Source organism: Austrofundulus limnaeus, unplaced genomic scaffold (assembly GCF_001266775.1).
Source record: "Austrofundulus limnaeus strain Quisiro unplaced genomic scaffold, Austrofundulus_limnaeus-1.0 Scaffold9, whole genome shotgun sequence".
NCBI classification, from domain to species: Eukaryota; Metazoa; Chordata; class Actinopteri; order Cyprinodontiformes; family Rivulidae; genus Austrofundulus; species Austrofundulus limnaeus.
In genome coordinates, this window is record NW_013952411.1 from 546,749 (window position 1) to 558,511 (window position 11,763).

The 11,763-nt window shown below is 37.9% G+C and overlaps 1 protein-coding gene across 1 annotated transcript in view; it reads right to left on the reverse strand.

Moving 5' to 3' along the window:
* LOC106512811 (glutamate decarboxylase 1) overlaps positions 1–10,867 on the reverse strand; it is a gene marked incomplete at its 5' end in the record, with an annotated part of 14,152 nt that extends 3,285 nt beyond the window's left edge. Inside the window, 10 exon segments of the mRNA XM_014001343.1 lie at positions 933–997; positions 1,087–1,203; positions 1,554–1,608; positions 1,682–1,761; positions 1,877–1,992; positions 3,190–3,302; positions 8,308–8,398; positions 8,487–8,729; positions 9,401–9,559; positions 10,805–10,867. Coding sequence (XP_013856797.1) covers positions 933–997; positions 1,087–1,203; positions 1,554–1,608; positions 1,682–1,761; positions 1,877–1,992; positions 3,190–3,302; positions 8,308–8,398; positions 8,487–8,729; positions 9,401–9,559; positions 10,805–10,867 — 1,102 coding nt within the window.
* Positions 10,868–11,763: the final 896 nt, after the last annotated feature.

Below are 11,763 nucleotides of genomic sequence, written 5' to 3' on the forward strand. Positions count from 1 at the left end.
ATATATATATATTTGAACAACCTTTAGCATATTTTTCTTTGCGAGGAAAGAAACTAATTTTGAGAGCTTGTTTTGCTTTGTCATGACGATCAGGATGGGGAACTATGAGTCATCATGTTGATTTTTGTTATGGTGAAATCTGCTCATTTTTAAAACCCATGCAAATTTTCCATCATTACCCTAATGTAGGGATGTCAAACACAGTAACACAAGAGGTCCAAAATTCAAAACTTCAACAATATTAATTTAAAAAAAGTAATTTCACCAACTATTCCTATAGAAAAGCAATTAACCTTTTTCAAATGGTGTTTTATGTAGCATTTAGAATTAGCATTATGCATAACATAACCGATAAAGAAAAAAAAAAGGATCGAATTTAGAGACATAGCGTTTATATTTACGCCTTATCAAGAACTTTTTCATTTATTATTTCTTAGAGACAGATTTTATCACAATCCAGCAAATCAGTTAAAAAAAAACCTCATTAAAAATCCAATTATTTGACTTTTAATAAAGAGAAGAATACAGGAAAACATAATTAAAGTTGATTTTTTTGCTCTTTCCACATCAAAACCAACGATTCCTGAAAAATTCTAACTTACTTTTCCTGGTTTGAAAGTTGGCCAGCTGTCATGAGAAAACTGCACTGAATACAGAGACTAAAAGAGAAACTATCAAACTCTTTCACATTTCAAGCATTACCTTTGGAGATGTATACTATGGTAACGAGGACCAGATTTGGCCCACGGGCCTTGAATTTGACACATGCACCCTAATRGATTTTGTGGATTGTGAATCAATTTTTGATTTGTTGTGATTAGAATTACCCATTTATTTGTGGCTATTCGTTGGAATTGTTCCACACTATGTTGCTTTATGGTTGGAGTTGTACATTTAAAATGATAAACTTGATCCCACATTTTGCTCCTTACCTTTCTACTCCRTTTAATTTGTATCTGTGTTTCTTGGACATCAGCAAACCCCCTCCCCACGCAGCCTGCACAAACACAAACACAACACGCTGCTTTAATCGCTACACGTGGAGCAGAAATGTAAATYCGTGTTCATAGGAGAGGCTTTTCTTACGTCCACGTGAAGCCAAATCTTGTACTTTTCACAGATGTCTGCTATGTCGTTGATGGGGTCGAAGGCTCCGTACACGGTGGTGCCTGCGGTGGCGTTCACATACATGGGGACATAACCCTGCAGGCCGAAAGCATGACAAAGATTAAAAAGGTACAAAAAAATCTGGTCTCAGTTCTGGTAGTTTTGTCTTCTTTTCGTTCTTTCTGCATGCTTCTTTGTCGCTGGAGGGAAAATTGTGTTTCCTTCTTTCTTTTTTAATCTGCACTTTGCTTTTTTAGAAATTACTTTCACGAGAGGAGATTTAGACCATCAGATGTAAAGTGAAAGGAGGGTTTKCTTTTGCTGCTTCAGCACCTTGGACATTTATTTTACTTAAAGCGAGTCTTACAGCTTAGATGAGTATTTCTGAGTGTAGGAAGAAATGAATTGTGGGAAATAAATAAGTCATCAGACTTTTTTTTTTTTACCTTTTGCTTGGCCTCGATTATTTTGGCCTCCAAATAAGCAGGAATGACTCGYCCTCTGGAAAAAAAAAGCCATATGTCATTTAAAAATGTCAGTTTCTGAGTGTGCACAGCAGGTTATAAAAACAAACCTCTCATCTGTTTTTAAAAGGATCAGGTTCTCTGTTCCAAAACCCAGAGTTGCACTCGCTTTCTTGATTGAATAGTGGCTCTGCAGAAACAGAACATCATCAGTCACAAGAGTCGGTTTTATCCACCAGAAACAAACAAACAAAAAAAGGTGTGGGGTGGCGGATTGTTAAGATTTATGTAAATGTTGGACTAACGAGCTCAGAGGTGAAGAGCACCAGCCTCGGAGCGGCTCCCATGCCTTTGGTCTTGACTTCAGGGAAGACCTTGTATCTGGCGACCATCACGCTGTACATGTTGGAAATGGCTCCTCCTGAAGAAAACAGTAAAGGTGGGATAAAAAGAACAGTGTAGTTTACCCTGCACAGACAAAAGTGCTACTTATCCCTGTAGTTACATGAAACTTTTATTTACGTTTTAAATCGTAATTTTGCTCTTATTTTCAAATACCTAAACTACATCTTGTGTGATTTTCAGTAATCTTTTGTTTTGCACTTTATTTATTTTTTGTTCTTGCTTCTGAACTCTCACTGACTGACTGTAACTGTTTTTCTTTTCTTTGCCATGATGACCTCATCTCTCTGTGACTCCTGCACAATAAAGTTTGGATCAACATATGTTTGACAACCTGTATTATTTCTGGGAAGTGTTATTGAAGGGATGTATGTTTATTTGGTAGATTAAGGATTATCTGAGTGGAAATAGCTGTTCTCACACAATGTTGAGAAAATATTCCTGTAAGAACTGATGTCTGTGTTCCAGGAAAATATAGCAAAAAGTCCTGATAGAGAGATGTGTCCCAACTCATGCCCAAATTTGGGTTTAGTGGGTTTAGTTTAGATTGAGTCATCTCTTTGTTAAACATTTTATTGAAGAAAAGCTCATATTTATGTTTAAAATCTATAAAACAGACTAAATAAATTATTTAATTATGGGCCTATGCATTCAGCAGGTTAAAAACAAACTGAAATATATTAATTATTAACTTTTAAATAGGCCTTTTTCCAAAACAAGACTTTATTTAAATATTATGTTAAATTATTTTGGTTTTTGACTGCTATTTTGAACTGTTTTAATGAGAGTCTTCTTGGTGCAACTTCTTTTAATGACGTGCTTCTCTCATGTCTCAGCTTTAGTTTTTTTCTGGTTTCCTGTTTGACGCTGATGTGTCTTTGTTTAATTTTCTGTCCATGTGTTTCCTGTTTACTGTCCCAGCCCTCTGCTTCATCCTTCATTCAATGTTTGCTCCACTTATCATATTCTCAGTTTTCATGAGCCCTTTAATTAATTCTTTAGTTTTCCATAAATCAACAGCTATCATTAAAACCAGCTATTTAAATTGGTTTTGCCATCATCTGTTTGCAGCATATTATGCTTTTCTGCATAAATAATTATATCTGAATATTTAGATGCATTGTTTTATCACAGGGAATCATAAATCCTTGCTGAAAAGCACACATCTAATGAAATRGAGATGAGTGACGGGCTTTGTTCAGCTGCTTGTTTTTACCTGGAGAAAATATCCCATCGCCCTCTCCGTTTGGCCAGCCAACGATCTCTCTCATCTTTTTGAGCGTCAGCTGCTCCATCAGCACAAAAACAGGGGCGATCTCATAGGTAAACCTGGAACAGAAAAATGAAAATAAAAATATTCGACTGTGGGGTCCTGACGTAGCTTTCAGTCAGGTTTTATTAACTTTCTAACATTTATAATCCACCACTACTTGCACGCTCAAATGTTTCTGTCTGTCAGCAACCAGTGGACAGATTACAATGAAGCTCTCAGAAACTATTGAATGAACATCTACAACTGATTTAAACTGGCTTCCATAGATAATTACCCATGGAAATTTTTACAACATACACAGTTTTACTAATATTTACCACAGACTTGGTGTAGTAGTTGAGAGTCATGCATACTCTGAGGTCTAAAGGATTTCACAAGGTCTTTGTTAAAAACTCCAGCATGCAAAGTGGCAGGAGAAATGCATCCCTTCAAGAAATGTTCATAACCAACACGAGTTAGCATTTCCCAACAGTGCCAACTTTTCTGAGACCCACTAAAACTGAACAAGATGCTTTTAAAGTCATCCTTTAATTAAAACTGTGCAGAACCGATGATAACGACCTGCRGTTATGTTCCCAAAACAAGCCTGTTGCAGGTGCCATAAATTTATTTTATCTTCTTGTATTATATAAGCAAATAATCCAAGCATACTGAAGCCGCTCTGCATCACAGTAGACTGTTTGGTTTTACCGAACGGAGAGACTCATCCATCTTTTCCACACAGATATTCTTCTAATTACAGAAGTACGTTGTCCAGTCATGCAGAGCCAGCAAATGAATCAGAAGATTTCAGGGCATTGCTGTGYGCTTCAGGGCWATATGGCAAGCCCTTTGTGTATTTATTTATTCTATATATTTCATACCAAGTCTCATTTCCGCCTGCTAGTTTGTGACTGCACAAGGTAAACATTTTGGTGCTCTGGCTCAACAAAAACTCTTTACTATAACCACTAACAAAAGCAGTCAACAACTACTAAGGTTTAAGAAATCTCTACAGGTTTACTAGTAAAAAAAAGATTTTTCCTAGTAGTCAATAATGGCTGTCAAAGTGTTCAAATTTGATAGCAAAACTTTAGTTAACTTTTTGGAATATAAGTCAACTTACTGACATCTTTAAGCACTCTAGTTATTTAAGATTTGATTTTTATTATTTTTTTCTGTTTTTTATTATTATTGTTTGAATTTCTTTTGGTGGAAAAAGGTGCAGATATTACACGATTTTTTTTTCTTTCTGCTGCCTTTCATTTTATTTTATTAGTCATTTGTATTTTGTTTTGAATATTGAATTTGCTTTGTTTTAAAAAAAATCATCAACATTTTAGGTGCACTACTTGACATTTAGAGGCACTAGTTAAATAGTAAGATCAAATATTTTCAATTATCCAGTGAGCACTTTGAATTATACTACTTAACTAGTAATATAACTAGTGTAAATAAATTTGACTTTAGCATCTTAGTTAACGAATCTACATTTTAGGCACACTAGTTCACTAGTTGACATTTCAGGTGCGCTAGTTCTAGTAGTAGTGGTAGCAATAGTCGGCTAGTGAGAATATTGGCCAGTACAAATTAAATAGTAAAGTCTAATTTAGGTGTGTTATTCGAATAATGCAAATAAATTTAATGTTACTAGTTATAGTTGGGTAATAATTCACTAACAATATTTAATCTGGCAGATAAAACGCTGATAACTTCACTGAACTCTGATCCAGAACTGCACGGCATTCTGGGGCATGTAGGCAGTTAACATTTTAGGCACATTAGTTCACTGACATTTTAGGTGCAGCTTCAACTACTCAGTTAGTGAGACTAATGGGAATTACAAGTTAACTAGTAAATTCTAATGTAGTTGCACAAGTCGAATAGTTCAATTAAATTTGGCGTTACTAGTTATCTAGTCAATATTTTAGGGGCACTAATTGATTTCCTGACATTTATGTGCACTTTTCACTATTAATAAGTTAGGGGATTACTTATTAACTGCCAAGGCTCTGGTGAACTGGTGCAGTGGGACTTTTAGGGTACTAGTGTAACATAATTGCTGACTATCATGACGTTTGCACCGACTGGTTGGGCAGAAGCGCCAGTAGTTGGCAACGGTTTTCCTAGTAAGAGTGTTTGTTGAACTAGCGCACCAAAATGTTGTATTGGTGAGACCAGACAGACAGTGAACTAGTGCTTGCTGTATATCTTTAGCATAAGCTCAAACAGAAATGTGCAGAACAAACATAAACAAGCCCGTCGCCTCCTCACAGATTTCACACATTAGTTTTAACTGCTTCATTCAAGCCAATGCGTCTTCCATCACTGGATTCTGTAAGACCTGGATGTGACTGTCGCTCTATTAGTGTCAGTCAATATCTACCAGGGATAATTAAGGTTGATGGACTAATTAATAAAGATAAATTAGAGTGGAAKCGGCATCCCTCAGGTCCGAGCCATCCACAGTGAGGTTTATTAAAGGTGACAGGTTGTAAAACTGATGGAAAGCTGATGACCAGAGCAGCTGGAGTCTGTGTGAGTTAACGATCAGCAGAGCATCCAGAGCCGATAACCTCGGGAAACCTCAACTTTATTTTCTGAAATTTTTGCCGTGAACGAGAAGCTGTTCTGACAGTCATAAAAAAGATTTAGTTACCAGTTATAGGAAGATAGGATGCATTTGTTTTCCAGACAGTAAATTACAGTAAAGTCCAATTTTATTATTATATATGGATTATAACAAACAAGTAATGCACTGGTAAAATACCTGATTAAGCTCCGATGAAATCATTACGTGCAACAAACAACTTTTTAAAGGGAATTAATGAGAAAGTTATTTGATTCTCCTAGATTATTAACCACAATAAAAATGTTTAAGTAAATGGTGTGGTATCCACTGGGTGTTTGCACAGACACTCCCTGCTTTTTGTCAATAAGCCTTTAATAAGTTTTTGATTGATGGATAATGTGGACTTTCAGGACCAAATGGATATCCTCTTTTTTATTTACTGACAAAAAAAGAAAAAACAGAATGCTAGTATCCTAAATTTGCAAAGTCCAAATATTTCATTTTTTTTTACCACAATTGTAGTAGATTGTTTGATTTATCAGTCTTTTCTAAACACATAAAATGATGGATTCTTTCAAGTTCTTCAACTTTTTTTGCAAACACAAAGGATTTAGTGGGCTTCCATTTCAGGGACATATTTTACCCCAGAGGGAATTGTTTGGTCAGAAGGTTGTGGAATGACATGATTTCCTTGTTCTGGGCCAAATACCTCGAGACTGAGATCCATATTTGGTCCAGCTGAAAGGGGGTGCATGGCCTTATTCATTGCAATGTAAATGCTCAAGTCTAAAATCTGAATCTGTGTTTTGGTTCGCTCTTGCCTACTCAGTAAATACCACCTTTTTCTAACAAGCTCATAAAAATAGCAGGAAAAGGCCCCTTCATGATGTTATTTACTCAGTAGGCAAGTACAAATCTAAAAACAGATCCAGTTTGTGAAGAAAATGCCTTTTTCTTAATATGGTCAAACAATTAAAGGTTGGACCAATGCAGCCTTTAATCATTTTGAGGAAGACTGAGTTTGACACTCTCTGTTAAACTCCTAATTCTTACATAAAGTATTTACACTGCCTGGCCAAAAAGAAAGTCGCCAACTGGATTTCAATAAGTAAATAGGTACGAGCCTGCTGCAGTTGTTCAGGTCTGGTTTCAGCAATATGTGCTCAAAGAACGAGGTCAGCTGACCACCTGAATATACTGAATGAGGTTATTCCATCAATGTATTGTGTCTTCCCTGATGGCACGGCCATATTCCAAGATAACAATGCCAGGATTCATTGGGTTGGAATTGTGAAAGAGTGGTTCAGGGAGCATGAGACATTATTTTCACATGAATTGACTCTAGAGTTTATTGAGAATCTTTGGGATGTGCTGGAGAAGACTTTGTGCAGCGGTCAGACTCTACCATCATCAATGCAAGATCTTGGTGAAAAAATAATGCAACACTGGATGGAAAAAAATCTTGTGACATTGCAGAAGCTTACCACAGCGAATGCACGCTGTAATCAACATTAAAGGCAGTCCAACGAAATATTAGTGTGTGGCTTTTTTTTTAGTCCATGCAGTGTATATTGAACGCTGCTCGTCTTTTGTCAACCCAGTTCAAGATGGCTGCCACAAGTAACTGACCTTAAAAACACAAACATGGCTTTAACTCAACTAATATTACACTTACTGATCTCATATTTTTTGTGGTAGTAGCTGAGAATAAGTCGCAATAAACCTTCTGAGAGAAAACAGATTGTCTGTTGGCAAAACATATTTTGAACAACTGAACGCATTTTCATGAAACTTCCTGGAAATAATCACTGAATGTTCACCTCTGATTAGCTTTTGGAGTCAATCTCCTTCAAGACAGATGCCACAGCCAGCTGACTTTAGAAAACAGAAAATTGGCTGTAATTGGTCAATTTTCCAGATGTTGAACTAAAATATAGTGTGGTGGTAGCTGGGAGTCTTTCACAAATGTGACAACTTAGAAGGTTTAAATGGCTACAACTCTACTAATCCTTTTCTTTATTTCTCCATACTACACCAGATTTGATTTTAAAGATTTGTTTCTTTATATGTAGCTAAATACAGAGGCTTCATCTTCAACTGAGTTCAATTTTTTTTWAATGTAAAATCAAGCAGGCCTATGGCTGCTCACATCACAAAGCTCGTTTTCCCTTCTTGACTTTGTTACGTCACAGGAACTCGCATCACGTGAAACAAAGACCCCTCGTAAACTGTGAATGTTAATCAATATGCAATTTAGTTCGCCAGCCTGCGGGGCTGAATTACATCCCACCTAGCATATTGACAACACTGAGGGGGTGTCGCTGTACAAACATCCTCGTTTGGACTCTTTATTTCTGTCCTTGATTGACAGTCGGCAGCATTTTTTTCTGTATTTTTAGCTAAAGATAGTGATAACTGTACATCACTGTAAGTATTCCTCCAGCCTCTCCTCTTCATGGACCATTGAGAAGCAAATGGGAGCAGAAACGTTGTGATTTAACTGCACTCACATGTTAGTGTTGGATGTAGACGTGAGCCACTCTCCCGCCAGTCCCACGATGTCTAACCCCGTGGACAGCTGGTTGAAGAACCTGGGGTGGCCTGATGTTGTTGAAGACACCACAAAACAGCACAATTAACCAGAGTCTAAGGGCTAACAAGAGTCATGGATCAGAGCAGGGAGTCCCACCTGTCCTCACGCCATACTTCAGGGTGTCCCTGCAGTCCACCAGGATCTGCTCCAGAGAATCGGGCTGGTCCGGGAGCTCCAGGTTGAAGCCCTCCATGCCCTCCAGCAGCTGGTGGGGGTGGTGGAAGTCCAGGACCTTGGTGGTTCTGTCAAAGGTCTTCTTGATGTAGCTGGTGAGGATTTCCACGACCTCCATCAGGAACTGCATGGTGGGCTCCTCTCCATTTTTAGCAGGTAACAGATCTGCAAAACAAGTTAGTAAATCTCATTTTCTTTTTGCTTAGTTTGGTCTGATTTTTTTCCGTCTTTCGATCATGCAAATCTCTGTTTTTCTGTGCTAGTTTGTTTGTTAGTTTGTTAGCAAAATATCTCCACTGATCAGACTTGAAACTAATCATTGGATTAACAATTAACTTTTGGAACCAACCTGATTCCAGATGGCTGCCACAGCAAATCAGTATTAAAAAACACAAAGATGCCTCTGACTTTGTCAGTTTCACAGATATTGAAATAAACCTTGGTGAGGTAGTAGCTGAGAGTTATCTCCAATATGTGCTTCAAGATTTCACAGGTTGAAAAAGATTTTTGTTTAAAAACTTCGAATGAAAGAAGGCAGGTAACGTTTATTCAAATAATAGCCTTTTGATTTTCTTTAGCTTTTTTAGTCCAATAAAACGCATCAGTCATTGTTTTGTAAAATTCAATTCTAAAATCTTGTGTTTTCATTTGTAACTTTTTTTTTATCAAAATGCAAAAGAATTTGCCATCAGATGGCTTAAGGAGGTCTTTTTTTTTTTGCACAACTCCAAAAATATCCACACAATATTTATTTTGAATTTCTTTGGTTTTCCATCAAATGCAACAACCCAGAGCTGCATCATCTCTGTAATAAAAGCAGGTTTCCCTCCTCTTACCTCGGGCATACAGGTTGGAGAAGTCGATCTCTGTGCGTCTGAAGCGCGCGTCTCCTCCGCTGTTGTCGCAGGAGGACAGCAGGTTTTTGGCCGCGCGCTCCTTGAAGGAACTCACGATCCCGCTCCTTTCCTCCAGATCGTTGTTCTTCTGCAGGAACCCTGGTTGGGTACACGGGGGGAGGGAAGTCCAGAGGATGGTTAGTATGCGTCCCGAACATCACCCAGCACTGAACTCATCCTTCTGTGTGGCTCTTTGGTCTGTGCGGACCGGCTGCTCTGCTTCATCCGCTCCTATTTATAGGCTGCAGGGGACCCGCGGTGACATCACCGAACTCAAATGGCTGTCACGTCCAGCGGCTGTAAATTCCTCTTCTTATCATTATTATTAGTTCCACTTTAAAAGAGCTCAAAAGCAGATTAGAGCTCCGAGCGTAAAAGCGCATTTCAGACAGAAGGCCGCGGTTATGAGAAAATTCCTCTAAATCAAACTGAACACRTGAGAAAGGCTCCTGGGATGTAAAACCTGCCCGTTTTCTTCCTCTGATAAGGACATTTAGTTTCATTGTGTTTAGCAGTTTAACACTCGGGTGTAATTAACCGGCCCTTAATGGAAAAACAGCCGCAAACTGCGCTGCGCAGTGGCGCGTGACATTCACCATTACGGTGGGTGTCAGGTCCGTCCTTGGTTGGACAGAACGAGCCTGAAACAGACTCTGAAAGTGGAAATTATGGAGAGAGAAATAATTTTCTCCTTTTTATATTTACTCCCTCACGCGAAAAATAAAATGAAGAAAAAATTTAATTAAACTTGTTTTTYAGCCTACACCTCTTTTCCAGGTTTACAAAAATAACAAAACAGCACAGCCTAGTAAATAAATAACATCAATAATAAACTATTTTCCTTATTTCTTTTATAATTATGTGCTGATAAATAAAATAGCCAAGGCCAACAATCTAAAAAACATGGCATTTATAACAATTTTAGAAGAATCGAGGATGAGGGAACTAGGGCTGCGGAGGGTGTTGCAGCACCCCAGACGGGTGTCTGATAAAATGCATAAAAACAAACATTAAAAACAATTTAAGTAATAAAAAAAAGATTTAATCAGTGCTGCATATTTTTGAATTACAGTATTATTTTAATATAAATAAATTCAGAATGTAAAGCAGCACTGTTCTGTTTGTGTACAGATTTTATTTCCTTTACAACTAGTGATTGTAATTGTATTACCTTTATTACCACTGACTGTCCAAAACACACAGCATATTGTTTAAAATGTCTTATATTCTAAGATAACATGCACTGCTAGTCTGATGGTATTCTGCATAAGAGTTGAAAGTCACTACCAGCCCACCCCCACCCTCCACTGAAAAAACGATGCTTTGACAGAAAAGGCAACTTACCACATATCTTCATCCCCAGTTTTCTYGTACAACCATGTGCCACTCCATACCAGGCATCGTAACCTGATTTTATTCAAGAAAAAACAATTTATTAGTTCAAAAAAACTCGTAATATTTCAGTAGATGTGCAGAAACAACAGCGAGCAGCATCCTCCACTGGGTGCCACCGTTTTATCATCAGGCCTTTCAGATTAATGAGACGTCGAAATTCATGGCAGACCGGCCTGTGGATCTAATTGAGTGAAAAGATGCTGGTTAAAATGTGGGTACAGACGGGCGCTAAGCGAGGCGAGGCGGCTGGATGGTGACAGATATGGAGAATTACTGCCTTATCAAGAGCTTCCAGCCTGGGAGGCTGCTGGTGGTATGGTGGGGGTCTAAAAAAAAGGCTCCAAAGCAGCAATCTGGGAGAGGAGGAGGAGGAGGAGGAGGAGGGGAGCATCAGCCCCACATCCCAGTTTAACCCTTGCCTTGGACCATTAGACGAATCATTGCTCAGATCAAATGAACAGATTTATTTTTCTCCTCTGAAAAGCTGAAGGAAGAAATGGACAAAAAAGCAGATATAGTTTTTTTTAAAGGGGACAATACATCTATTTCTAATGCAGGGCCTAATGGGATTTAATCATTGCTATCATCACATGGCTAAGCCTGGAAACATTATTTTTACCCCTATAAGTAGGCAAAAATACGATTTTAATTGCAATGAAATACCTCATCTTGTGTGTTTCGCCATTTTAAGATTTATTTTCTATTTACCTTTTATTATTATTTTATTTTAATATTATGTTTTTTTGTTCCCTGCTGACAAAATGAAAGGGTCGGTGGTACGGCTCAGTGCTCCTGCCTGAAGCTCAGGAGTGCCATTAGAGTCTATTTAATGTGGCTGAATTAACAGGCACTTCACAGGCAATTTTCACTTTTCAGTGCAGACGTTTCCTTCTGACATGAAGAGGAGA